The following is a 27,913-nucleotide window of genomic DNA, read 5'->3' on the forward strand; positions in this document are numbered from 1 at the left end:
AGCCCCGGGCGCTGGGGACTCATGCTGCAGCCCGGAGACCCAGGGCAGCCCTCTTGGGTCCCAGCCACGCCCCGACTTAACACCAGAAGGCCTTGCTGCAGGGTGGCCTCGCCAGTGAAGGAGTCCAAGCCACGGCCCCGCGTCTGTGCAGTGCACAGGCGAACCATCTGAGCGGGGTGGAGAGTGTGGCCCGGAGGGGGACCTGGAGCTGCCCAGAGCTGGCCAGGGAGATCCGGGGGACAGGCGGTCAAAGCCAGGTCTGCGATGGTCGGCTGCGCGTTCCGGTTTTCCACCAACCTCGTGCCCGCGGCACTGCCTGCTGGCGGGCGGCGCGGGGTACAGTGTGGGTCACTCTGATAGCCACCGTCACTGCATGGACATGGTGCGGCGAGGCCGCAGGACAGAGAGAGAACCAGGGTAAGCAGGGTGGAGGAGGCTATGGGGGTCTCCCACCTTGGCAAGGAACACCCCATCCTCATCCTCTGCAGAGGGGGCTTGTTCTAAGTGGGAGCAGAGCCAGCCCTGCTGCCCTCAGGGCATGTCCACGTCCCCCACAGGTCATGCCCAGGACAGGCGGAACATCACTCATGGGGGGGTCTCACTCATGAGGAGGCTTTATCCCCGAGGCCCCCTGGCCTGGAGTCAGGGTTGGGGTCTGGGGGGAGCCCCTCCCCTCACTCTGTCCTCACTTCCTCTATCCCGTCTCTCTGGCCCCCGGCACCTAGGGACTTTTGTGGGAGGTAGTAGCAGGGCTACTGCAGGTTTGAAGGGACCCTCCAGAGCAGCTGGTGGCACACTGGCAGGTGACCTTGGAAGGGCCTGGCTGGGCAGGCGAGCTCTCCAGGTGAGAGGAGCCAAGGCGCTGGGGGCAGAAGGAGGAACTGGGCTGAGATGTCCAGGAGGGCTGGGGGACAGGGCTGTCCCCGAGGACCTGAGGGAAGGGTGGGGTTGGAGACAGGGAGGAAACCAGCTCATCTCTGGGCCCCTCCATAAAGGCCCTGCTGTCCTCCTGGAGTGGACCTTGTGTCTCTGGGACCCTGACCCTGGGCAGGGAGGTAGCAGCCCCTCCCCCAACCTCAGACTCAACCAACAGCGCTCCTGGCAGAGGGTCCCTCCGGCTGAAGGACACTGGGGGCGGATACAACCAAGGGTCTGGCACACCCAGGCCCTTACTGTGGCTGGAGGAACTAGCAGGGGGCTGGACCACCCCCTCCGGCCTCACCTGTTGCCTGGACATTTCCTTAGAGGAAAAAAGGGAAGGGGGATGGAAGAAGGGAGTAAGGGGAGGAGGGAATAAAGGATATTTTTTTTAAAGGAAGAAGGCCCTGCCCTCGGGCTGGAGTCTGTGTGGCAGAGGGGGCGCTGTTGCTCCACGGAGGGAGGTCGGGAGAGGGGAGAAATGGGAGGGTCTGGGGAGGGGAAGGAGGCGGTGGAAGGGGGGGTGCTCCAGGCTGACTGGGCACTCAGCCCCCATCCCCACGGAGGCCTGGGCAGCCCCAGAGGCTCCTTCGGCCACTGTCCGTGGGAACGTGGGAGATTTCCAACAGGATGTCTTTCCTTCTTGCTCCCACCCACCCTCCTGGTTTTAAAGCCACGACAGCAGAGCTGTGGACCCTTCCCGTTCTCCCCCCGCCTGACTTTCCAGGCACCAAGAGTCTCAGGGACTTGGGAATGAGGGGGAGAAAGCAAGGGTCCACCCATGGAGGGCTCCTGGCAGGAGGACCCCAGGGTCCCACTCTGGAGCAGGTTATGACCAGGAGACTGGCCAGGGCTCCAGGGTGCGGATCCACTCATGGGCACCACTGGCCACACACGCGTGTGCGCGCACACGCACTGCAGGCAGTGGAGAAAAGCTCTGCGTCTCGTGCACTTTGGGCACTGCTGACCCCCCAAGCCCGTGGCACCCAGCACTTTCCAGCATGGGTGCCTGGGCTCAGGGATGGGCCAGTTTCCTCCCTGTCACCAACCCCACCCTTCCCTCAGGTCCTCGGGGACAGCCCTGTCCCCCAGCCCTCCTGGACATCTCAGCCCAGTTCCTCCTTCTGCCCCCAGCGCCTTGGCTCCTCTCACCTGGAGAGCTCGCCTGCCCAGCCAGGCCCTTCCAAGGTCACCTGCCAGTGTGCCACCAGCTGCTCTGGAGGGTCCCTTCAAACCTGCAGTAGCCCTGCTACTACCCCCCACAAAAGTGCCCCCCCAGGTCAGTCCCTGCAAACCCTGTCCCCCTCCTCCGTGGCTCCCTCTGCACTGGTGTCTTCCCAGCCTCCGGGCTCCCAGGAGGAGCTGGGGCAGATTCTGTGCATGAACATTGGCTGCGACTGGCCTGGACTGGGGGGTGGCTGTGGGGCAAAGTTGAGATTCTCAGAGGCAATCGCGCCCCTCAAGAAGGCCGCACAGCACTCTGGGAGAGAGAAGGATCTGGAGAGTGAGAGGTCAAAGGCAGCCTCCCCTCCACCACACTGAAAAACCCCGCGATCCAGCTCTGCACATCTGGACACAGAGTTCAGGGTGGCTTTTATTTCCCTTTTGTGTTTATTTGTATGTATATGCCATTTTTATAATCAGAAAAAAACACAGACGGAAGTGTATAGGCAGATATATACCAGGTGACCACACGTCTATGAAAATGTTTGAGCAGAAAGACTGTAAGAGACATGGAAGTGTTGGCTCAGATTACCTCTGGGTAGTGAGAAAAGAGGGTGTTTTTCTATGTTTGTAATTTCTCTTTGATGAGCATGTACCTTTTTTGTAAAAGAAAAAATAGTTTTCTGAAGATATCATTGCTGAGCTCCTGTGAGTCTGAAGACACCTCCAGCCCACCTGGGGCTGGTAACCCTTGTGTGGGAGCTTCCTTCCACTCGGCAGACCCACAGGACCCCTGCCCTGCCCTAGGGAAGTGCAGGCTGGGCTCGAGCCTGGGAGCTGCCACACTGGGGGGGGGTGGGTCCACTGCCTCACCATGGAGCGGTCACATTGGTCACACCACCAAAGACTCACTGGTGTTCTGCAAACTGGTGCATGGCCCTACAGGGAGGGCCAGAGAAGCATTAGGCCTGGAAGCCACGTAATCTGTCCCTGTGTGAGCAAAGTGGACATTTCTTCCCACTTTATAGAGAGTACATTTGCTCTCACCCACTGTGTAACAGATCATTCCCAACCACATGGCTCAGCTCGGTGCCTAATTGCCATCTTAGGAGTCACACACGGCCTGGCTGGGCCTATATCGCTTTAGTGTTTTACGCGCCATATTCTTCTCCCAAACCTGCGAGAATGTCCGCGTTGTTGTTCTTTGCAGACAAAACAGCTCAGACTTGGGCCAAGTGAGCAGGTCACAGTTTTGTGCCCAGATCTGACCCCATTTGTTTGACCTCAACATCTGTAAGCTGCATTCCCCTCCACCAAACCCCAGAGCACAGGGAGAAATGCCCACAGCACAGTCTGGATGAAATCAGTGGCAGGTAAAATTACCTATACAATTAGTTTATAAAAATCCCATAAAGTGCGTGGGGGAAATGAAGAAAATTTTGGAAGAAACCCTAGAATAATCATTGAGAAGTACGATTTCTGAAGTTTTTCTCAAATGTTTCCTTACAATGGTTATACTTTTGTATGTTTTTTATACTACAAACAATTTAGGCTGATTTTAGACAAGTGTCAACAGCTCCAGCTCCAGCAAAGGTCTTCTGGAAGTTTCTCTAGGACAGGGGTCCTGTCTGACCACATTCAGAACCCACTTGTGCAGAGCCTCAAATATATGTATCTGCTGACTGTGTTTTCTCACAGTAAAAATGAAATGTCTTTTCAAAACATGTATTTAACTGAACTGAAGAATTATACACATGAAAAATAACTCTGAAATCCAGCAAAGCAACGAATTTGAAACACTGAAACCAACATCTCATTTGTAGGAAGTGGTTAGTGTGGGGATTGGTCAACACGCAGATCAATTCCACAGGAAGACTTCTGGATTGGAAACCACCAAAAAATATTGCAAGGAAATTCATCTGGGATTAAAGTTCTTTTTTCAGGCATCTTACACTCAACTGCACCTTTGTTCAATTGAGCACAAGAAGCACAGCCTCCGCGCACGGGAAATGGATCCTTCAGCAGAGAAGTGTCTTGGGCTCAGAGCTGCTCCAGAGACCAGAGACTCTTTCTTTCCCAGTGACTCACCCCAGAGCTGGAGGAGACCCCAGCCTCCACTCCTATCCTGGGCCGGGCCCCAGCCTCCTCCTCCTCCGCCTGCTCCTCCTCTCTCTGCCCCTCCCTCCCTCCCTCCCTCCCTCCCAGGCAGTAACTCCGGCAGAGCAGAGACAACTTCTCTCTCTCTCTTTCTCTCTCTCTCTGGTCGTTGTCAGCTCACCCTGACCCCTGCCCTCCCTGGATGGTGACTTGCAGGCCGGTGACATGAGGCTGGCCCCCGTTCTGCTTCCCCTGCTGCTGCAGGCCTTCCAGGCCACAGCGCAGGACCTCCCGGCAGTTGAGAGGGCCATTGCCTTCCAAGGTGAGTGGACTTGCTGAATCTCCAGCTGTGCTTCCTGCTGCCCGGTGAGACAGTGCCTGGGGCTGGACGCATCCAGCCCCGAGCTGGGGGGCCCTGGCCTCTTTCCTTGACGTGAGTGCTGTAGATGGGGGGCCTTGTGGGGTTGCTTGGAATTCCCCAGCTCAGCAATGCCCCTGGGCTCTGGTCACCAATGCAGCCAGCTGGGAGGACCCGCTGAGGACTACGAACTTTGTCTGGGTCTCAGCCTTCAGCTCTTCACGAGCGACTGTCCTGATGGTCAAGTGCTGTTTTTTTCTCAACCTCAGTTAATTCCATTTGATTGACTCCTTGCCTGGCAGTCAGTCAAGAAACACGGTTACCTCTTCTCACACACCTTTTTCTGAAGCCCATGCCCCTGGTAGTAAATGTAACTTGGAAACTTAGTGAGAGAGCAGTTAGTTGACCAGGGCAGGGCTCCGTGCCTTCCCGGGGCCTGGCAGGATTCTCAGGACTGAATGTGGGGCTTCTCATGGTCACCCCACCCCACTGCTGGGTGCCAGCTTTCCTTGATGAGAACCACTCAGTGCAGCGGGGAGCGGAGGGGGGGTGCTGCCCGGGGAAGTGGCTGGTGGGGTCAGAGTTGCCAGAAGGGAAAGTGGGTAAAGGTGGCCTTAGTGCACCCTCCAGGGCGGAGGGCGTGAGCGGCGGGTCTCCTCCTGTCCCCGGCCCAGACTGTCCCGTGGACCTCTTCTTTGTGCTGGACACCTCTGAGAGCGTGGCCTTGAGGCTGAAGCCCTATGGGGCCCTGGTGGACAAGGTCAAGGCCTTCACCAAGCGCTTCATCGACAACCTGCAAGACAGGTAAGAGGGCACATTTTGGCCTCTCTTCTGCATTTCTATGCACCTCTCAGAGGAAGGGCCAGTGGGCCCAGGGCACCGTCCGGCCTAGTGCCATACCTGCCACAGCCCGGCAGGTAGAGTCTGGCCTCCACTTCCCCATCTGAGGAGAGCGTTGGCCTGGTCACTCGAGTGCCTTCCCAATGTCCACAGAGGTTCAGATGCGCCAAAGGAGGGTGAGAGATGGAGCAGGTTAAGGGAAGGAGGGAGGGGCACTTGGTCAGCAGGAGGCCCAAGGGGACAGTCCTGTCACCCTAAATGCATACGAGGAACTGCCTCCCACCCCAAGCTGAACAGGTTGAAGGAGGCGGCCTGAGGCCCTGACCAGGCCTGGAGGGGTGCACCTCGCCAACCACCTGGACACTAACTGCTGCCCACATGGGCCGTCAGGGCCTGTGCCTGTGCCCAGTGTCCCAATGTGCCCAGTGTCACAGACCCAGGGGCCTGGAAGGGCCACCAGCTTGGTTCTGGGTTTGGGCATGCACACTTCATTCATTCATTTACTCATTCATCTGTGCGATGCATTCACAGCAGTGCCAGGGTGGGGTGGGGAGGGTGTGGCCAAGGACAGGGCCCGCCCACAGTGGAAGGGCAGGGCAGTGGAGGGGGTGGGGCTTGGGTCAGAACTCAACTCCTCCCCCCTCCCCCCAACCCCCCACCCCGGCCTGTACAGCGCCCCATCCTTAGTCCCACCCTGTCCCTGCTGACCTGCTGGCCAGGGCCCTGAACCGCCCCCCACCAGTGGGGCCACTGGGACAGAGGGTGTGGCTGCCCAGTGCAGGGTGTAATGATACCTGAAACCCCACACCTACCCTGAATGCCCAGGTCCGTGGGGCGGAAGGATGCTGGAGGCTACAGGTCCATGCCTCCCGGAGGGATGCTGGGGCAGCCATGTGGGCCCACGTCCCCTTCCATGTGCCCTTGGCCCCTTAATCAGCCTCCTGTGCCTCAACTTCCCCACCTGAGAACTGGCATAGGCTCCTCTCCTGATTGTTAGCATGGCCACAGGAGCCTCAGTCACTCCATCTGCTGAATGGGCTGCTGGGCAGGCCACCCCCAGGTTTGGGCAGAGCAAAACCGAGGGCCTCAGGGTCCAAGAGCACGCAGCAGAGAGAGGCACCGAGTCATACCCATGGGGACCCCTCACCAGTGTCCTGCTCAGAACTGGCCTCGCCCACTAACCGACGCTCCCCACTGCGGCGTCTGCCCCTATCCCCCTGCCCACCACTATTCACTGAGAGGTCGACCCCCACCGCCCCGCCCACCGCAGTCCAGGCACACACAGCTGCCCATCCGAAGTCCCTGGAAATCAGGAGACTGGTCTCTCGCTGGCTGGAGCCGGTGCCTCCTGACCATGCCTGCCTTCTACATGTGGCCACCGGCCCAGGAACCGGGCGTCTCAGGGCCGCATGGGAAGTCCAGCCCATGGCTGGCAGGCTCCTGCCTCTGGGGCGGGATGGGGCCGGGCGGTCTTCCACCTGTGAAAGGTGGCGATCTTGCGCCGGGTGGACAGCACCTGGGGAGCGGGAGGGCCGCAGGGTGCACTCAGGCTTGGGCCTGGGAGGCCCTCTGCTCATCCGCCACCCCCGCAGGTACTACCGCTGCGACCGCAACCTGGTGTGGAACGCGGGCGCGCTGCACTACAGCGACGAGGTGGAGATCATCCGCGGGCTCACGCGCATGCCCAGCGGCCGCGACGAGCTGAAGGCCAGCGTGGACGCGGTCAAGTACTTCGGCAAGGGCACCTACACAGACTGCGCCATCAAGAAGGGGCTGGAGGAGCTGCTCATCGGGTGAGCACCCCCACCCCCAGGCCTGTGCACGCGTGGCCGCTCCATCTGTGGGCCAGTGCTAGGCCTCAGTCCGGGGCGTGGCTTCTGCCTCTGAGAAGATGCGCAGGCCCTGGGTGCCGGAGGGCCTCCACCTTCCTGCCCGTGGTGGTCGCCGCCCTGAAACTCACCAGGCCTCAGGGCCTGCTCATTGGCAAACCAACCTCCGGTGCCCAAGATCCCAAGACCAGGACCAGTCCTAGTGGCCAAGGGAATCATGCTAGTGACCACTGCCCAGCCTGCCCTCGTGGCCCCCATGGGTCACTCCGAGTCCCTTCATCCCTCCCTGGAGCCAGCCACTGTCACCTCATCCCATGCTCGGGACCTGAAATGCCCCCATCACTGCCACCTTTTGGCCAGGCAGAGGGGACGCCTGCTGTCAGAAACAGAAAGACAGAGACGGACATACAGAAGACAGGGGCAGAGGGCGGACATGGAGGGAAGGGACAGACCCCTGTGAGAGCTCCAATGTCCCCAGCGCTGGCCCTGCACATGACCTGGAACCTTTGCAGCAGCGGGCACCCAGCAGCCACCATGTCTGGGAGAAGGTGGGCTCCCGGCTGTGGCTGGGCCCTGCCGCCGCCGCCAGGGCCCCATCCCCTCCCGCTGCCTGTGGCTGAGGTCCCGTGTCAGGATGCCTCAGGGTGGGCGAGGGCCGGCGTCTCTCCCCGGCTGTATGTGCAATTTCCAAAATAGTCTTTGAGGGAAATGGGACCCCACAAAACTGCGTTCTGCTTCATGTCTGTTTTTATGATCCCACTTTATAGCAGGATCAACAAAGAGAAACATTGTTCAGTGAAACTGGAAATACCACTTGGCAGAGCAGCTGGGGTCTGGGTCTCCCTCTGGGGTGTCTGTTCCCCATTCCCTCCCTTTGTCTCCAAAGGGAGCCCCGTACTGTCGGGGTCAGAGGTGACATGAGGGAGCCGGAGCCAGGCTGGTCCTCACAGCTGCTCACCCCCTTGCAGGGGCTCCCACCTGAAGGAGAACAAGTACCTCATTGTGGTGACCGACGGGCACCCCCTGGAGGGCTACAAGGAGCCATGCGGGGGCCTGGAGGACGCTGTGAACGAGGCCAAGCACCTGGGCATCAAAGTCTTCTCAGTGGCCATCACGCCCGACCACCTGGTAGGAGCCCCGTCCTGGGCCTGTGGCCAGGGAGGGGGCACAGGGCACAGCCCGTGGGCGCAGAGACACAGGTGCCAAGCCTCAGGACAGGGCGGGGGGAGGAGCAGAGGAGGGGAGGGGTCCGCACTTGCCTCCGCCATCGTCAGCCTTGTCCCCCCTATCACCCTCACTTTTGCCGTGTCTGTCCCAGGAGCCACGTCTGAGCATCATCGCCACAGACCACACGTACCGGCGCAACTTCACAGCGGCCGACTGGGGGCAGAACCGCGATGCGGAGGAGATCATCACCCAGACCATCGACACCATCACCGACATGATTGTGAGCGGCCCCTGCGCTGGCACCTCCCCGCCGTCCCCGCCCATGTCCGCATGCCGGGAAAGCCCGTGGCCGCAAATATAAATTAATTTGACGTTTTCATTTTATTTTCAGAAAAATAATGTGGAACAAGTGGTAAGAGCCCCTCCCCTCCCTCGCCCCTCCCCCATTGCCCAAGCCAAGCCCTCTGAGCACCTGCAGGTATCTGGGGTGCGGCAGCTGCGCCTTGGCTTTCTAACATGTCGCTCTGTCCCTTCTCTGGCAGTGCTGCTCCTTCGAGTGCCAGGTGAGTATGGGCACCCCGCCCACCCCTGGGGCCTCCTGGGATGGTTGGTCTCGGGCTGACTCTTCTCTCTGCCTTGCAGCCTGCCAGAGGACCTCCTGGACCACGGGGCGACCCTGGGTATGAGGTGAGTGGCCACACCCTACCCTGGCTTACAACCAGGAGGTGCTGAGGAAGCGTGGGAGAAATGTCCCTGTAGCCTGGCACCCCAGGCAGCTCTCCTGAGCACCCGCCATGCACCTGCCACTGGGCCGGGTGTGGGGACAGCGAAGGCAACCCTCGCTGAGCAGGTGCCCCCAGCCATGGGGAGAGAATCCAGGCACAGCAACCCTGAGGCCGGTGGGGTGGCCCAGGGCTGGCTGAGGGGACAGGCGTCTGCAGCTCTCGCGCCCCCTCCCTGTGGTGGAGGAAGTGGCCCTTTCTGAAAGTGTCCCTTGAACGCTTGGCTCCCGGAGATGAGCCTTGATGGGAGATGGGCGCGCACTTGCGGCCCCGGCCAAGGCGGCTTACGCAGGGAGATTTTGAAAATCAAGATTTGTTGCCAGTACTTACAAATTGGAACGTTGCTCAGGACAGTCCAGATTTCTGGCTTCTAAAAAATGTCAGCTTCAGCGGCATGAAGCCACATGGCCACTGACCACAGGAGCTGAGCCAGCATCTCCCGGAGGGCGGGGCCTTTGTGCCGTGCAGCCCACCTGGGACCCCAGCTCAGCAGCAGGAGCAGGCGCAGGATGGCAGAGAAGAAAGATTCAGGGGCCTCTCTCCCGCTGGCGGGGCAGCGCCACGGCCTGGCGGGGCGTGAGGGAGGGGCTGTGCAGAGCTGACCTCGAAGATCCCAAGATGGGCCACAGGTGATGGAAAAGGTGGTTGAAAAGCACACAAGCCAGCAGGGGTCCTGTCATCAGCTTTGCAAGAATACTTGGGAACCTGCCTCCTAACCTTGGTCTGCTTTGTGTTCCAGGGAGAACGAGGGAAGCCGGGTCTCCCAGGAGAGAAAGGAGAGCCCGGAGACCCTGTGAGTGTCAAATGCCTGACCCTGGGGCTGGGAGCACTGAGAAGCCTGAGGCTGAGGGGCCAGGCCGCAGAAACTTCCAGAAGCATGGCTGTGCCCGAGTGCCATGGTCATGGTCCTCAGAGGACACGGCCCCCACGGGCTGCCAGGGCCGGAGGGGGCACTGCACAGACATTCCATCCAAAGCATCCCAGCGCGGGGGACCCCACATGCCCCTCAGGCCTCCACACAGGCCCAGCCTGTGCTCAGTGGGGCTGGCGGGGGGTCGGCCAGCAAAGTCCCGTGATCCGTGCCTCGGCCTTGGCCAGTCTCCCCACAGCCCGCCCCTTGCTCCCCTCTGGAGCTCTACTGAGGAGCCTGCGCCCCAGAGCCCAGGAGCAGAGCAGGGCAGCAGGCCGGGGGCGTGGCCAGGGAGCCCAGTCTCTCTGGCTCACCAGGCCTGAGCGGGGAGGGAGAGGAGGCGGGCTGGGTGGGGGCTGCCCCTGCCCCCAGGGGCGGCTAACGCACACCTTCCTTTGTGTTTCAGGGAAGGCCAGGGGACCTGGGACCTGTCGGCTACCAGGGGATGAAGGTGCGTCTTCCCTCCTCCTCCGCAGTGGCCTTTCCGGGGGCTGAGCCACGCGCATCAGGGCTGTCCCAGGGAGCCAGGCCCTGGGACGCCAGTAACAGTCCCCCTCTCCCCCTCTGTTTGCCGTGTAGGGAGAGAAAGGAAGCCGAGGGGAGAAGGTGAGTGAGGCACAACTTTGGGGTGTGCCCTCCAGGTGCAGAGCGGCCCCCCTCACCTGGACAAGGACAACGTTGCCCATCCCCAGTGTGGCTGGGCCCCCATGAGCTGGTGGGGGGTTGACCTGTGCCCCTTCCCAAGGGACCTGGGGAACCAACCCCTTCCTTGCTGTCCTCCTCCACCTCCCTGAGAGGACACGGCCAATTTCTGGGGAACTCTCCCCATGACGGGGGCGCCACCCCCCTCACCCTCCCTTCCTGTCTTCGCAGGGCTCCAGGGGAGCTAAGGGTTACAAGGTGAGTATGGCAGTGGGGACATGTGTTCTGCGTCACGGGTGGGTGCTGTCTGTCTGACCTCCCTCTGACCCTTTGGCCTTGGCACCTCACAGGGTGAGAAGGGCAAGCGCGGCATTGACGGCATGGACGGGATGAAGGTAACCCCAGCCAGGGGGAAGGGCGGGCGGCCCGGGCACACGGTTCAGGGGAGGGACAGGGGGCAAAGCCAGGGACTTCTCCGGACGTCGGGACCCTGCTTGGCAGACAGGGACCTCAGGTGGACACTCCCTGGCAACTCGGAGGTAGTGGGGAAGGCTGGAGACGTTCCTTGCCAAGCCCGAGGTCCCAGTGGACCCCCAGCCACCTGGCCAAGATCAGAGCAACTTCTGGAGTGCGGCTCTCCTGGGGGGGGGGGGGTGGATGCGCCAGAGCCAAAAAGGCTTGACTACCGAATCTTCCTTCCTCCTTCCTCCTTCCAGGGGGAGACGGGGTACCCTGGCCTGCCGGGCTGCAAGGGCTCGCCCGGATTCGATGTAAGTCACTTTCTCTCACCAGCACTTTAAGACTGTAAGTTCTCAGGTGGGAACATTGGTTCAAACCCTCTGTTGACGCTACTAAGAAATCACCAGAGGGCTATGCTGCATGCAAGTGTGCCACCTTATGGCTGCTTGGTTAAGACCGTGCACTGACTTCTCCAAACTTCTCACCAGGGTGCTCAAGGACCCCCAGGGCCCAAGGGCGATGTGGGCGCATTCGGACCAAAGGGAGAAAAGGTTAGTGCTGTGAGGCCCCTGGGAGCTGGGCCGGGGCTTTACTGGCTACTGAATGTCCATAAGGTTTGTGGTCCAGGACCCCAGCTCCGGGTAAGACCGTGGACTGCTGCCGTGCTCTGTGGGCAGGTGGGGGGGGGGCGGGTACGGGGGGAGCTGGGGCTGGGAATGGTGGGAAACAAAGGTTGCAGGTCAGACATCACAACCAGTGAGCAGGTGCGTTTGCCCAAGGGGAACGCTCCCTCCTCCCCGCGTCACCGAGCCTCACACCCTCCAACGTCCATCGTACCTACGTTCTGCAGCAGGGGGAGGTGGCCCCAGTGCTTCTCGTTCCCTGGTTCACCCCAGGACAGGACAGGACAGGTGAGGCTGACCCTTCTAATCTTTCCAGGGCGAGCCAGGAGTCAACGGGGAGCCTGGGAGGCCAGGGAACACAGGACCCCCAGGAGACGAGGTGCGCATGCACATAGTGCCCACCCCACCCCTCCTTCCACTGCAGCCTGGGTATGGGAGAGGGGGTTACCCCGGCCCTGGGAGAGGCCCAGAAACAGGCCAGCCGCAGCCTAGGCACTGGCCAGGCCAGAGGTGAGTGAGTGTACCCTTGTTCTCCCTAGGGAGTCCCCGGAAATCCTGGTCCCCCGGGAGAGAGGGGTGAGGCCGGCGACGAGGTAAGCACCCACGTTTGGCCACCTGCTCCCTGTTCCTGAGACTCAGGATGAGCTCTCATCCCAAACTAATGCTTCTGTCCATTCTTCTCCACCCCAGGGCAACCCGGGGCCGGACGGCACCCCCGGAGATAGGGTGAGTCCAGCAGGGAGGTGCCCTGGGCTCCCGGGCACACTGCTTAGCGCCAGACATGGCTGCATCACCAGCGGGGAGCTTTCTGGGGGAGTGCTGGTTCTGCGCCCAGCCCTCAAGTCCCTCCCAGTAGCAGCATCTTGGGGCTGCACCCTCACCTCCTTCTCCCTCTCTCCACACAGGGTGGCCCTGGGGAAAGAGGACCACAAGGAACCCCAGGCGTGCGGGGCCCAAGAGGAGACCCGGTAAATCACCAAAACCCCTGGGACCCCACCTTCTAGGGTCGGGGGTGGGAGGACAGACTGAGGTCAGGCAGACGTCAGGCTGTCAGAATCGCAGGGCACCTGCCACCAAGTCCCTCTGGCTGCTAGGTTTCTGTTTTCCCAAACAAATCAGTTCCCCCAGTGCAGGAAACGCGGCAGCTGCCGCCCTTGCCCTCACCCCGGCCTCCACACTGTGCTCCGCCGGGGGTCTGAAGGGAGGCAGGAGCCAGGCCTGGGCCGGACAGGCAGAGCCAAGCGCAGGGTCTCTCCCCCATCCCCAAGGACCAGCTCCTGTGGGAAATGACCATCTAAAGTCACGCGGAGACACAGGAGTTTACTCTCTGACATTTTGTCATACGTCCCTGCATTTCCTTCAGGACTGCGACCGACCCTGGGGTCTGTCATGCCCTTCACAACAGCGCATGCTACATTTCCAGCTCATTGTCTTCTCATCAGGCCACCTGTCTGTCACTTACTTAGCTGCACAACTTTCTATGTCACTTGGTTTCCTTAGCCCCACCCTTCACTTCACACCTGAGCTTTTCTAAATGCCTGCAGCCCTCCCCCCACGAGAACAACTCCGCAAACATTTCTGCAGACAGAGCTTGCGTTCTCCTTCGGACAGTCAAAACTTCAAGAGCGGGGACATCGGGAAGCTGCGGCTGCACAAACCTTGTGGCTGACAGGCTGAGGGTGGCCCCGTGGCCAAGCTGGGCTCTCTCTGGCCCTGTGGTCCAGTGGCAAGGTTTTGCTGATCTCAGAGGGCATGCACCGAGCAGACTCTGTGCCTGGTTTTTGTGGGGACAGGCAGGCCCCACCCCACAGCTCCCAAATTAGGGGAAAGGGGTGCTGAGCTTCTGACCTCAGATGCGGGCTGGGCCCTCAGCCCACTGCAGACCTGCTCGGTGCTGCAGCCCACCCCCCGCCCCCGAACGGGACACGTGCGAGGCCATGAGGGGCGGGTACATAGTCAGGTGTCCCAGTGGGGAGAGTGAGTCTACCCCAAGGCCCGATGCAGGGCTTGGGGAGGGACATCAAACCAAGCCCACCCAGCTGAGATCAGGAAATGGGACTGAAGGCCAGGCCACACCTCCAGGACGCACCCCTGGCAGACAGAGAGGATGGGGCACCCGTGACGGACCCCGTTAGCGAGCCTCCTGGAGAAGAGGCCATGCAGGGAGCGGCCGCAGACCTCGGGAGGAGCTGCTGGCCGCCTTGCCGGGCGTCCTGGAGCCACGCAAGTCACTCGACAGCTGAGCATGTGGCCACATTGTGGTAAAGAGGCAGGAACATAAGAAGGAAGGATGAGGCCTGGGAGCACAGTGGGCAGCACTGGGCCCCAGGCCTCGCCCTCCCCGGCCTCCGCGTCACCGGCTTGCTCCTTTCCAGGGTGAAGCTGGACCCCCAGGTGACCAGGGACGAGAAGGCCCCGTTGGTGTCCCCGGCGACCCGGTAGGAAACCTAACTGTCTGAGGGGGTGTCCAGATGGGAGCCAGGCCCACTGGTTCCCATTTTGGTGCAGAAATGCTCCCAGCAGCTCAGGAATCTGTGGGGAGGTCTCTCCGGTGCAGATGTGACCTGGGGTACCTCGGGGTGTGGGGGTCAGGAACCAGCTGCAGGAGGCCTGGGGCAGCTGGGGCCGCAGAGTGGGAATTGGTGAGGGCAGGCCTAGCTCCTGTGGCCCCCAGATGCCCAGCACTCACAGAGGGACCCCCGTCGTCATCTGGTGGGCACCTGGCAGAACACGGAGCTGAGGGAGAGACTCCCTCTGTGCCCTGCGGAGTGGGTGGGGAGGGGCGCCTTGGTTGGTGCTAGAAGAGGGTTGAGGGGGGCGGAGGCTAATATGCAGGTGGAGGGGGGTTGGGCAGGGCTGGCAGTGGAGGGCTTGAGGGAGCCCTGGGCCCCTGGGCACAGCCCTTGCCTGGTGGGGCTGGGTCACTGAGGGCAGAGCCCTGGACCAAGGAATCCCACATTGGAGCCCCCAAAATACATGGCAGTGGGCAGGGGGGAGGGGCCTGGCTCCGCTTTTGGAGCCCAGGTGTGACCGCCTTCCAGAGGCCATGCTGCAGAGGGTGGGCGGGTGGGACCCTGAGGAAGCAGGGGACTGACGGCCAGCGAGCGGGGCTGGAGGAGGAGTGGGGAAGGGGGGCAGACCCGCTTTGCCTTCCCCGTGGCCCGCTGTGTAAACTCACCGAATGTGCCTGTCTAGTCTCCTGTCAACCCCTGCACAGATTGCCCCCAGGATTCGGCTTTACAGAAAAATACTGTAATAAATATCAACATTAGCCTTTGATTCTGGCAGCTTCCTTTGTCTCTCCATCTGCACATCTGTCCTTCCACCCATCCTTCATCTAGTCACCCAGCCACCCATCTACCCACCCATCTATCTCCGTCGCTTCTTATCGGTCATTGACCCATTATCTGTTCTCTCTCTCTCCTGCCAGTCACCCATTTACCTGCCTATTCATCATCTATCTATCCATCATCTATTGCCTGTCTCTATGATTTATCTGTCATCTGTTCATCCACTCGGCCATCCATCCGTTCATCCATTCTCCATCCATCTTGAAATACATTCAAGGCTATATCCAGAATGGAAATTCTTAAGAGCAGAATTTCTTGGTCACACAGTGTGTGTATGTGTGTGTGTGTGTGTAATTGCCAAATAATTCTACTTGTCTATCAATTCCCCGCTAACATTCCCCTTAAGAATATATAATAGAGACTATACCCACACTTTTGCCAACATGAGATATTATCAGGCTCCAAATGTGCATTTTAGCTCCTCAGGTGAAAACCATGTCTGCTCTTTCTGGGAAAAGTTGAGCATGGTCTTGAGTGTCACTGTGTCTGGCTGTCCCTGAGGTTGCCCATTTCCTGCTGAAGCCCAGCTCCCATGTTGACGTGATGAGCCTGCAGACATTTTTCAAATTTGTGGTATCGGTTACTCAGGATGTCCTGTTCCTTTTCAAGGTTCCAGATACACTCAACCCCTTTTACTGTATTTTTTGCTTCTATCTTTGATTCATTTGGAGCATATAGGAATGGGCAAAAGTCCGTTACAGTTCTGAGTACACAAAACATGGAGTTTTGTGGTATTAGTATTTGTTAACTGTTGTATTAGATGTAAACCTCGTTTTGCCCACTCCTGTATAGCGTGTCGCTAGAAGTGGTGGGGGCAGCCAGCTTGACATTTTCTGTGAATAGCAAGCCTGTTTTTATAACACAATTTCTTACATAAGCCATTTTTCCTGGTGAATAAAATGCGTTTTCATCCTATTTTTCATCCCTTATCTATGTGGGTCTTCCTGGAGCTGCTGTGACATGCCCCCTGTCTTCCTATTTCTGCCTCAATTCCAACAGTGTAATTACTGTAGCTTCACAGTAGGTTTTTACCCTCAGGCCAGGCAGGTCCTGCTGCCTGTGACATTGCCCACCCCTGCCTGGCAGGAACCGAGGATGATGTCCCTGTGTCCCTGCTCCCCCTCTGGGGGCTCGTGCTCCCAGGACCAGCAGCTTTGGTCCCCGCAGCCAAAGCTCCGTGCAGCATAAGACATCGGAGCCGTGACCGTCACTGGGGTTTGCTCTCGAGCATTCCAGTAGCACCTGCATGTCCTAAGTCTTCAGGTGTCAGAGTAATTGACAGTCACTGTAAAAAAAGGGGAACAAGACACAGTGCGAGGGTGAGGGGAGCCCAGGTTGTAGGGACCCCGGGTGACGCTGGGGCAGCTGCTTCCTCTGGGAGGAAGCCCTGTGTCCCTCCAGCCTATGACCCAGCTGGGGACAGTCCACTCCCAGCTCGTGCTCCCAGCCTCAGGGGCCAGGGAGGGTGGGATTAGGCAGCTTCGGGACCAGCTACACTGACACTGGGCGCTCGACTCCCGGGCCTCAGCGCTGCTTCTGCCTCCAGGGCTCCTGCTTCCTTCCCACCCCGCCGCAGCCCCCGCAGCTGCAGACCCAAAGGCAGGCAGTACCCACACCCGGGGCTCCCTTTAAAACTTTCTGGGAAGTGTTTTTCCGAATCCCAAGAAAAAGCAGTGGAGAAATGCAGACAGTGGAGGAAGAGGTGCAGGCCTCACCCCTCCTCACCGCCACCCCGCCCTGAGCGCCACCCTCCCACCCCTGAGGAGGCCCCCGCTGCCCACTGGGAGCTCTGGGGCCCAGGGCCGGGCCCAGGAGGCGCCCGCGTGGCACGCCGCCAGCCGAGGCAGCCGCAGAAGCTCTGCCCAGGGTTGGTTTGGTCTCCGCTGTCTTCGGTGGGGCGCTGTGCTCCTGCTCCTCAGGGTGTGCTAGCAGGGACCTGCAGGTGCTGCCAGACAAGGCCTCCTGCGGCCTGGCCCCGGCCACCCAGGGCCTCAGTTTCCACCTTCCCTCCTGCCCCTCCCCTTTTTGTGTCCCTTCATGGGCTCTCAGGGCTGTGAACCCCGAGTGGGGATGCTGCTGGTCCTCCTGGCCAATGTGCAGTGTGTGGTGCTGAAGCTGTCCGAGGTGTGTGGACGCACCAGGGCCAGGACCACGGGCCACAGCTGGACCCTTGCGTGGCTGTAGCGAGGGCAGCAATGTGGCAGCAGCCCCCTGCTGCCAGCTGGTGGGCGGAACAGGCTGGGCAATGAGGAGTTGTCCACAGTTGGGAGAGGACCTTGTCCAAGAGGGACCTGGTCTGGAAATACCAACCTAACAACAGGGCCCCCGAGGGCAAGGTCATGGCTGGCGGGGCACGGGGGCCGGCCAGGTTTGCGAGGGATGTGCGCTCACCCTCCTTCCCCCAGCCTGGCTGGGGACGTCTGTGAAGTGCTCTGGGCACTGAGGCCCTGGGCCCAGAAGGGCAGGTGATGCACCTCCAGGGAGAGTGTAGGCGCAGCAGGCCAGCGCGCCGTCAGGAGGGCTGGTGCGGGTGGAGAGAGTCCAGCGGGGCCTATCCATCTCTTTGCAGGGCGATGCTGGCCCCATCGGACCTAAAGGATACCGCGGAGACGAGGGGCCCCCGGGCCTTGAGGTGAGCAGCCCTCCCTGCGCTCGGCTCCACGAGGCGCCAGCCCTGACCCCCGGCCCCTTCTCTCCACCCGCGCTTCCCTGGGGGAGGCCTCTGTGCCCCTGGCATGTGTAAACATTTCATTTCATTTCAGTACATGTGACTTTTAGGACATTTGGAAAACACAGAAAACAATTTTTAAAAGAAATCTAAAATAGTGCTGCCCAGGGATGAACAACATGAACACTTGGGCTTATCCCTGTCCAACGTCTCTGTCTTCCTTTGCATGTTATGCCTTAAGATTTGACTTCACAAGGTTTGTTCTTTTCATTATGAGTATGCGCTGGAAACCCTACCGGTTTCTCAAAACGTTGTTGACCTGTGCTTTGAACCACGCCTTTGTTTGGGTCTGTTTGTTTCTCCGAATGCCCTGTCAGGCTCACAGGCTGTCCTGGATTCCCGGGTTTCCCTGTCCATTTCTGCTCACGTGCTGGTGTCCCTGGGTGGGTCACGAGCGGGAGGTTGGACGCGGAGCCCCACGGGGTCCCGTTCTGCTCCAGTCGCACCAGCCCCAGGATTGTGGGGCTTCTTCTAATCATCGCCCCGCTGCTATTTCATTTCATTCTCCCTCTCGTTTTCCTCTGCGAAGCCTCGTGCCTCAGAGCCCACCTTGCTCAGCCCTCAGGTGCCCACTTATTCTTCCCAAACCTGCTCTGCTCCTCCTTAGGGTCTCAGAGGCGCCCCAGGGCCGGCAGGACCCCCCGGAGACCCCGGGCTGATGGGTGAAAGGGTGAGTGATGGGCCCAAGGGCACAGAGTCCTGGGGAGGCTCACACCTGGTTCTCTGAGACCCTGGGAAGCCCTGGGTTCGAGCTCCGAGTTCATGGGGTCTGACTGAGGGTCCCGGTTGCGGTCACTGCACAGGGAGCAGCCTCCCCAGGTGACTGTCCCCTCAGTGCCTGTGGACACTGCAGTCGCTGCGGTCTCTGTGGTCACCGGGCATGTGGATGCTTTGCCTGCCTACCTGCTCCAAGGTCCCGGGAGAGGTGGCCATGGGACCCCCAGGGCAGTTTGGGCTGGAAGACGCCTTCGAGACTGATGAGGGATCCAAAAGCGCCATTCCTGTGCCCATGCTACTTGGAGACGTCTTGGGCCTGGGTGCTTCCCACAGTGACAGGGCACGGTGTGTTCCCCCAGGGTGAAGATGGCGCCCCTGGAAACGGCACTAAAGGCTTCCCCGGCTTCCCTGTGAGTGCCCCCACATCCCACTGACCACCCTCCTTTTCGGCCAGCTGGACTCACCTGGGCCGGCGGGCTGTACCCAGCAGCTGGTAGCTGGATTGTCCTTGGGGGCCCCCTGTCAGAGCCCGTTGTGACCGTCCTGCCTCCCCCTGCAGGGCTATCCGGGCAGCAGAGGCCCTCCCGGGATAAACGTGAGTACACACCCACCGCCAGGCTACAGGTGCGCGCGCACACATGCACACACATGCAAGCGCTCCCACATACACACTCATGCAAACACCCGCACTCTTAGCCTGGGCTCTTTGCCAAGGCCCCCCGACATGTGTTTTCATCTATGGATGTCCCCACGGACATGCGCTTGGTGGCTGACACTGCCCTCAGGGTGCAGGCAAGCAGGGTCCTACCCCAACCTCCCCTAAACCTCAGGGTATCCTCTGGCCGCTTGCGGCCTCAGTTTCTCCCCTAGGAAATGTATACCGGGGTAGGGCAGACAGTATCTCCATTGTGTTTTTACTTTTAAAACTTCTCCTTAAAAATGAAATACATATCAACTGTACCACGGTAAAGCTGATTTAAAATAGAAAAATCGGTGAAGAAAAGGAGCAGCCAGGAGGCCGCTGGTGGACGAGTGGCCTTTCTGTCCGAGGAGCTCGGCCGAACGCCCGCAGGAGACACCGCCCAGCTACCGCCTCCCGCAGGCCCTGCGCAGGGTCCCGGCCTTGCACATGCGCCTGCCCTGGGACTCTGCGCCCCGCTCACCGTGTGTTCCCCTGTCACCTGCAGGGCACTAAAGGCTACCCCGGCCTCAAGGGGGACGAGGGAGAGGCTGGAGAACCCGGAGAGGATGTGAGTGCTCCCTGCTCCCCACTGCCCCCCGTGTTGTGAAATCCCGAGGGAGGAGACGGGGAGTGGCAAGTGGCTGTGTCTGTGACATATGCTGCTGCTTCCTTCCAGAACAAGGACATTCCACCCCCTGGTATCAAAGGCGCGAAGGGGTACCGGGGCCCCGAAGGCCCCCAGGTGAGTAGTGGTGCAGCCGGCCCAGGGGGCAAGTGGGAGGCGGAGGCACCTGGGGCTCCGTGGCTGCAATGAGTGCAGAGGGGGCTGGGGAGAGGAGGTTAGGAATTTGGGGAGCAGATTTCTGGGGAGGTTGCGGCTTTGACAAGAGGGATCAGAGGGAAGAGTTTCAAGGGGCACACTGGGTGGTGAATGGAGAGAGGGAAGGGGGGCCAGTCTCCAGGTGACAGTGACAGAAGCACCTCAAGGCCTGCTCTGGCTCCGCGCCCACTAACCGTGTGCTCCCCCGGGAGGGGCACCATTGGACAGAACAGAACACTCTACCTGGGTAGTGAGTGTGGGTGGGCCGCGCACAGGTCCCGGCCAGCACGCCTGCTGGCCACCAGGAAAAGGACTATGCGGGACAGTTGTCACAGAGTAGATGGCAGTTACTGGGTCTTCTCCAGCCCTTAAAGTGCAGAAGCCTCCCCTGTCCTGGCATTCAAGGTCTCCTAATGGGGGGTGGGGTCACAGGGCCAAGGGGGTCCTGCGGAGAGCTCCTGTCAGACCCCAGCTCAGGAACCTGGCGGCGGGGCCACAGGGCAGGCCTCCCAGCCCTTCTCCCACCTTTTCTCTGCCAGGGACCCCCAGGACACACAGGACCGCCGGGACCAGATGTAAGTGGGGTATCTATGAATGTCCGTGGGGGCCAACCACTCTGGCCAAGGATCCCATGGGGGTAGGAACCAATGACAGCAACAGGTGTACACATGATGGCCACAGGAGGACATACAACAGCCATGGAGAGACAGGACAGCCACAGAGGGACACATGAAGCCATGGGAGACACATGATGGCCATGTGCCTGTGACTGCACCAGGTGTCCGTGCCTTGGAAGCAGGGACATATGATCAGAGCAGGGCACACCCTAGACATTGAGAAACCCCACACACCCCCAGCCTGCGTGTGGTCCCAGGGGTGGGTGTCCAGAGGGCCAGCCTCACCCCCAGCGCTCAGGGCCACCCTGGCTGGATAACGGGCCAATCAGCCCATCTCACAAGTGTCCTCCCCTCCCTAGGAATGCGAGATTTTGGACATCATCATGAAAATGTGCTGTGAGTGTCTCCGCCCTTGAATAACTATTTTAATTGGAAAGAGCACGTCCTGTAGTCAGTGCCTGAGTGAGGGGGAGTTGAGTGGGAGTGCGGGGCGGGCGTGTGTCCCACCGGCGAGAACATCCCTGAGGGCTGGGCCACTCGCAACCCCGCCGCTGGCCTCCCTTCTCCTTTCCATGAGAGGTGGCAGGGAACCGTGGTCAGGAGGCCCAAGGAGGCGGGGGCGGGGGGCAGGAGGGTTTACCTAGGACTTGGGGTCTTGATGTCACCTAATCTTGTCTTTCTCCTTCTTCTCAGCTTGCTGTGGTGAGTGTCACTTTGTAACGCGCGTGGCTTTGGCTTTTGGGTAGACCGGCCGCGTGGATGGTGGGGCTGTGCCCCCCCACTCGGCACGTTGTCGAGCAGCAGCTGCCCCTGCCCCCTGCAGAGTGCAAGTGCGGCCCCATCGACATCCTCTTCGTGTTGGACAGCTCCGAGAGCATCGGGCTGCAGAACTTCGAGATCGCCAAGGACTTCATCACCAGGGTCATCGACCGGCTGAGCCGGGATGAGCTGGTCAAGGTGCGCCCCTCCCTGGCCTCCATGCTCTGGGGAAGGTGGTTTCCAGGAGGCAGGGGTCTTTCCTGACACCAGGCTGGAGACGGGCCAGGTCCTGGGGACCCTGGGGAGACAGGGCAGTGTTTCTCAAAAGCCAAAACCCCAACCCACCAGCATGTGAGAGTGGCTGCCAGGTCTGGCTGGGGAGAGGTGGAGGGTTGAGGGGACAGCCAGGGGTTCTCCTGACCTCGGTGCCTCTCCCCATGCAGTTTGAGCCTGGGGAGTCGCATGCAGGCGTGGTGCAGTACAGCCACAACCGGATGCAGGAGCACGTGGACATGAGGGACCCTAACATTAGGAATGCACAGGAACTCAAGGCGTGAGTGTGACGTGCCCAGATGGCCACACGTGCAGCTCTAAAGGCCCACCCTGCCCCCGCAGCAGGCCCAGGCCCGAGCCCTGACCCCGGTGCTGACCCTGTCCCTGACCTGGGCCCTGGGCCCTGGCCCCAGCCTGGCCCCGGTGCTGACAGTGCCCTGGCCCTGCAGAGCCATCAAGAAGCTGAAGTGGATGGCGGGCGGCACGTTCACGGGCGAGGCGCTGCAGTACACCCGGGATCGGCTTCTGCCACACACCTCGAATAACCGGATCGCCCTGGTCATCACGGATGGCCGCTCGGACACCCAGAGGGATACCACCCCTCTCAACGTGCTCTGTGGCCCTGACATTCAGGTGGGGCCCCCTCCAGGCCGCAGGCTGCCATCTTCGCACCCGGAAGCGTGGGGCACTCTCTCCGGCAGGGCTGGCTGATGCTGTCCCTCTCCACAGGTGGTCTCAGTGGGCATCAAGGACTTGTTTGGTTTCGTGGCGGGCTCTGACCAGCTCAATGACATTTCCTGCCAAGGCATAGCTCCCCAGGGCCGGCCAGGCATCTCGCTGGTCAAAGAGAACTACGCTGAGCTGCTGGAGGATGCCTTCCTGAAGAACATCACCACCCAGATCTGCATAGGTGGGCGAGCGGTGGGGCCAGCCAGGCACTGGCTGCCCACCCAGCAGTGCTGGAGCAGCATCGCAGCGCAGGCAGCTGGTTGGCAGCCAGAGAGAGCTGCTGGGCTCAGGCTTGGGCCCTCTCCCCGCATGGTGGGCGCGTGATCAGCATCGCCCGGGGATAGCATGGCATAGCGACAGCATGTCCCAAGCTGCCTGACCCGCAGGCCGCCCTTTCTCCTCTCTGAGCCTTAGTTTCCCCATTCTCAGAAGGGGTCAAGGCTCTGCCTCACCCCTCACTGGCTTGGTGGGATGGTCACAAAATAATGCCTGGGGACCATTCCATCAACTCAAAGATCCACCCTTGAATAAGGGGACACTCCTTCCTGGGAGGGTGGAGTGGGCAAGGTAGGGGGCTGGCCAGGCACTCAGGAGTGCCACCTGTGTGCACGGCTACACCAGCCTTCTGTGGGGATGCACTGGTGTCATCTCTTTGTGGGGGGTGGGTTACAGATGGAACAGGGGTCCCTGTGATTGCTGGCTTCATGCCACATGGGGTTTTTCTCTTACAGACAAGAAATGTCCAGATTACACCTGCCCAAGTGAGTACCCGGGGCGTGGACAGGGCTCTGGGGGTGGCATCCGGTGGGGAGGGCTGGAGATAACCCTGGTCGGATGGTGCCTGGCTCTCCCAGGCTCGGGTACCTCTGGCGGGCCTTCCGGCTACGCTGGGAGGCCCTGCCGTGTGCTCACAAGTGCCCCCCGTCCACAGTCACCTTCTCCTCCCCGGCTGACATCACCATCCTGTTGGACGGCTCAGCCAGCGTGGGCAGCCACAACTTCGAGACCACGAAGCGCTTCGCCAAGCAGCTGGCCGAGCGCTTCCTGACGGCCAGCCGGACCGACGCCTCCCAGGATGTGCGTGTGGCCGTGGTGCAGTACAGTGGCACCGGGCAGCAGCAGCCGGCGCGAGCGGCCCTGCAGTTCCTGCAGAACTACACCGTGCTGGCCAGCACCGTGGACAGCATGGACTTCTTCAACGACGCCACCGACGTCAACGACGCCATCAGATATGTGACCCGCTTTTACCGCGACACCTCTTCTGGCGCCGCCAAGAAGAGGCTGCTGCTCTTCTCAGATGGCAACTCTCAGGGGGCGACGGCGGCGGCCATCGAGAAGGCCGTGCAGGAGGCCCAGCAGGCGGGCATCGAGGTCTTCGTGGTGGTGGTGGGGCACCAAGTGAACGAACCGCACATCCGAGTCCTGGTCACGGGCAAGACGGCCGAGTATGATGTGGCCTATGGCGAACGCCACCTCTTCCGTGTGCCCAGCTACACGGCCCTGTTGCGGGGTGTCTTCTACCAGACAGTGTCCAGGAAGGTGGCACAGGGCTAGCCGGCCTCCCCCAACCTGAAACAAAGTAAAAATGTGATATAAATCTTCCTCACCAGCCCAAACAGTTAGAATTTTTTAAAGGAAAAGCTTGAAAAGCCGCCATGCGAGCGGGCTCTGCGTCCCCGTCCTGGGACCCTGTCCCCTCCCCCGCACGCCTAAACCCTCATCTCACCATCCCGAGTTAACACCCTGAACCTCCCGCAGCCTCCAGCCCGCAGTCCATAAGAACCTCTGAAACCTGATTTCTCTGGGGTGCCAGTTACGCACTACCCCTCCCCCGTCGCTAACCCTGCAGAACCCTCCACTTAACATCTCATTTACACATAGAGTCAAAGTCCACTACTTAATTCATGTGAGATGACGGACTACGTTTCGCTTTTGGAAAGCCAGCATTGGGAGGGTTTCTTCAACGCTTCTTACGAGGGTCTCGTCACTCACTGCCCGGACCTCGGCTCCGGCAGCCTCGGCCGGAGAGCTCAGGGCAGCGCGTCAGCATTGACCAGCATCTCCAGGGAACCACAGAAAATAGTGTTTCCTTGACCCCATGTCCTCGCTGACCCTGAGAACAAAGGTGCTATCCTGTCGACCCCCCCCCAACCCATCTACACAGAGAGGCCTGGGCACCTGGGCTACCTGGTAGCGCAAAGTGACATGCTTTCTTAAAAACAAGCCAAAGCTCTCTTTCCAAGGAAGTGATTGGCTCGGAATTATACTGAAGACCCTCTTTCTTTGTTAGTTTTAGTTTTTCTCCTGCCTGTGTTTTTCTCAACTGTGTCCCTGTCAGCAAATTTCCCAAATAAAAGTGTCACTCTTCTCTTTGTGGCTGTCTTTTTGAGGCGTTCGACTCCCGCCGCATTTGCACTTGATGCCAATAGGAGGACTTGGAGGAGGTCGGGGCACCTGGTGGGAGCCCACCTCTGGCTCAGTGCTGGCCAGGAGAGGTGCCCTTGACCAGGCACCATCCATCGACACCTCTCTTCTGGCCTGGGGAAAAGTGTTGGTTACATGAAGACCACCTATAGGTAGGGAGCCGCTGGGAGGGGCTCAGGCCCCCTGGAATCACAAGTAGATTCGACCTCAGGGGGCTGGGAGAACTGGCGATCAACAAGATACAACCCCAAAAGGGCCACATGCTGGCACAGAACTCCCAGGGTTCTGGGAGGGCGGTAGGGACTCCGGAGGCCCCGTGGGAAGACACCTGGGAGGCTGGGCCCTGGATTCCAGAGACACAGCGCTGAGACACGTCTGCCCCCATCGTGGGGAGTGGGCCTCTGCCTGGGGAAGGGTGGGGGCATGGGGGAGGCTGAGCCCACTCCCGTGCAGGGGAAGAAGTCTCAGTCACTGGAAGCCCAGGGCTCGTCTCTTGCCGGCAGGGCTGACAAGGGACCGGGGTCAATGTAAGTCCCAGCTGCACTCGGCCAGCAGGAGAGCAGGACAGGATAGCCATGTGGTGCGGCCCAGTGCCCTCATCAGAGCAGACATCGAACACCTCCTTGTTCGATGCCAAGGCACCTTCTGGACGTGCCCACTGCGAGGAGGCCGGAGGGCAAGCCTGGCAAAGGCAGCTTAGGGGAGGGTGGCCTAGGCCTGGGTGGGCAAGGGGGCGCCTGCCTCTCCCCAGCCCGCAGTGCACGGCCCCCTTCCAGTGGGCCTGGGGTCTCTCCCTGCCCCCCTGGGGGTGACCACCCAGGGGCCTCTTCCCGAAGGAGAGTGAGGATCGGAAATGTGCATTTCCCCTTTAAGGAGGAAGCAATCCTTTAATCCCTGTGACTCATCTCTAACTGGAATCTTCTCTAACTGGAACCAGCTGACAAATCTGAAATCTGCGACACTTTCCTCCTTGCCGTCCTTCTCAGCCCCTCGCCCCCCTGCCCACACCCACCAGGAAAAGGCGAGGGTCCCCTTCATTCTTCAGAAGTGAATTTTTAAAAAATGCATTATGATCCTGGTCAGGTGTCTCGGTTGGAGCATCGTCCCCATACACCAAAAGGTTGCAGGTTCAATTCCCGGTCAGGGCCCGTACAAGAGGCAACCAATCGCCTCCTTTTTCTCTTTCTTCTTCTCTCTCCAAAATCAATAAACATGTCCTTGGATGAAGATTTTTTAAAAATTAAAAATGTGTTATGAAGGAAACCTCAGACCCGACACTCCCGAGTCCTTTCCAAGTTTATAAAAGAATTATTTTAGATTGTGGCGCCCCTTTGTCCCAATCCAGACTCTCAGAGGACAGGGCCGAGGCTTCTCTCCCAGGCCCTGCCACCTCACTTAGGAGCCTTGGGGCTGCAATTCCCTCCTTCTCCCCAGAAGGGGGTTCTTTGATGGGAAGGGGGTTCTTTGATGGAAAGGGGGACCAACGGAGAGCTCAGGAAGGGCCCCCAACCCGCACCTCCTCCCCCATCAGGTCAGCCCCACCTGCTGGTCCAGGAGGGTCCCAGGGTCCATCTGCCAGGACTAGGGACATGCAGGACTAGCACTGGGGACACGCAGGGTGTATTGCACCCGCCCCCACAGTCTATCCACGTGTGAAGGGGGTGGTTAACGCCAACGTCTCCATTCTTGGCACATACCGGCGCTGCCGTGCGCTCAGGTGACGCCTGGGGCTGCTCTCGTCTCCACCTGTGAAAATGGCCACGGCGCCCGTGGCTTTGCTGTTAGTGCCGCCCGGACAGCTGAATGGTCGCACCACTCCTTTAGTTAGCATTTTTTAAATGTTTCTTTGTGGCCTTTTACTTTTTATCTCCTGAGACCCATGGTACTAGGTGCATGTTTTTTAGACAGCCTGCAGTGGCATTTTTTCACCCATCCTTGCTTTCTTTATGGAAAAATCAAACACAGATTTATCACTACAACCAATATTTGGTCTTTGTGGTGCATTTTTATGCTAAGGATATGCAGGAAGGAACATTTTTTTCCACCTGTAATTTTGAAAGCACACGGGAGGCGCACGTCAGAGGGCTGCTGGCCTGTGGTTCACTGGCCAAGACCTGTGGGAGTCGGCCCTGCCGGAGGTGTCTCCAGCCCAGAGGGCCCTCTGCGTGGGCGGCAGCCACTTTCTAAAGAGATGGTGGTAGCAACACCAAGGATGTTGTTGGCTCTAGAAAGTGACATCCTCCCCAAGGCAGGATCTTAAACTTAGGGCTCCTGTGTCTGTCAGCTGCTGAGATGAGGACATTTAGAGTCCCCAAGGGACTGAGATGCACACTCTAGTTAAGACTGAGTGCCCTCTCGGGGAGATGCAAGGTGAATACTGTGAGCTATGAGCCTACCAGAGTGGCTGGAATTATGCTGACACCACCAATGATCGGGAGGCTGTGATCCTCACAAGCTGCTGGTGGCTTTGTGAAATGGTACAACCCCTTCAGAATTTTCAACAGTTCCTAAATCCACACATGCCCCTACCACACAAACTCCTGAGCATGGACAAGAGCAACGATAAAATAAACTCTTATTTCCCAACGAAGACTCATAAGAGAGAGTTCATGGCAACCATATTTGTAAGAGTCAAAAACTAGAAGCAACCTGACTGCATGTCAACAGGAGATTGGACAAGCAAACTGTAGTTCATCCATGCCGTGAACTTGACTCGCAACAGAGGGGAGCAGAGGTTGCAGGTGAGTTTCACACGCACTGCACTGTGTGACAGAAGCCAGCAGAACACATGATGTAGGATCTGCTGTAGGAAGTGTGAGGACAGTAGTGGTGAGAATCCCACAGCAGTTGCCTCTGCACGTGCGGATTGGCTGGGAGGGCATGGAGACTTTCTGGCAAATGGACATGCTGTCTACCCTGGTGCTGTATGGGTTACATGGTGTGTGTTTATCAAAATTCTTAGGACTGTGCCTATGAGATATGCACATTTCCTCAGACAGGAAGGAAGGAAGGAAGGAAGGAAGGA

General features: G+C 59.7%; 1 protein-coding gene across 1 annotated transcript; it reads left to right on the top strand.

The window, feature by feature from the left end:
- The first annotated feature begins 4,325 nt into the window (after positions 1 to 4,325).
- COL6A1 (collagen type VI alpha 1 chain) lies at positions 4,326 to 24,765 on the top strand. The gene is made up of 35 exons (XM_054579279.1): positions 4,326 to 4,501; positions 5,212 to 5,341; positions 6,970 to 7,170; positions 8,175 to 8,334; positions 8,525 to 8,653; positions 8,765 to 8,785; positions 8,916 to 8,936; positions 9,016 to 9,060; positions 9,895 to 9,948; positions 10,472 to 10,516; positions 10,645 to 10,671; positions 10,939 to 10,965; positions 11,058 to 11,102; positions 11,424 to 11,477; positions 11,655 to 11,717; positions 12,106 to 12,168; positions 12,329 to 12,382; positions 12,480 to 12,515; positions 12,695 to 12,757; positions 14,165 to 14,227; positions 17,709 to 17,771; positions 18,475 to 18,537; positions 18,944 to 18,994; positions 19,144 to 19,179; positions 19,772 to 19,834; positions 19,943 to 20,008; positions 20,626 to 20,661; positions 21,063 to 21,099; positions 21,397 to 21,405; positions 21,527 to 21,660; positions 21,906 to 22,015; positions 22,185 to 22,368; positions 22,465 to 22,645; positions 23,196 to 23,225; positions 23,396 to 24,765. Exons 1-35 carry the CDS (start codon positions 4,405 to 4,407, stop codon positions 24,016 to 24,018), a joined length of 3,084 nt encoding a protein of 1,027 aa, XP_054435254.1. The 5' UTR covers positions 4,326 to 4,404; the 3' UTR covers positions 24,019 to 24,765.
- The last annotated feature ends 3,148 nt before the right edge of the window (positions 24,766 to 27,913 follow it).

The sequence above is a fragment of the Pteronotus mesoamericanus genome, unplaced genomic scaffold (genome assembly GCF_021234165.1).
Source record: "Pteronotus mesoamericanus isolate MK-2021 breed Mesoamerican mustached bat unplaced genomic scaffold, CSHL_Meso_final contig_116, whole genome shotgun sequence".
In the NCBI taxonomy this organism is placed as follows: Eukaryota; Metazoa; Chordata; class Mammalia; order Chiroptera; family Mormoopidae; genus Pteronotus; species Pteronotus mesoamericanus.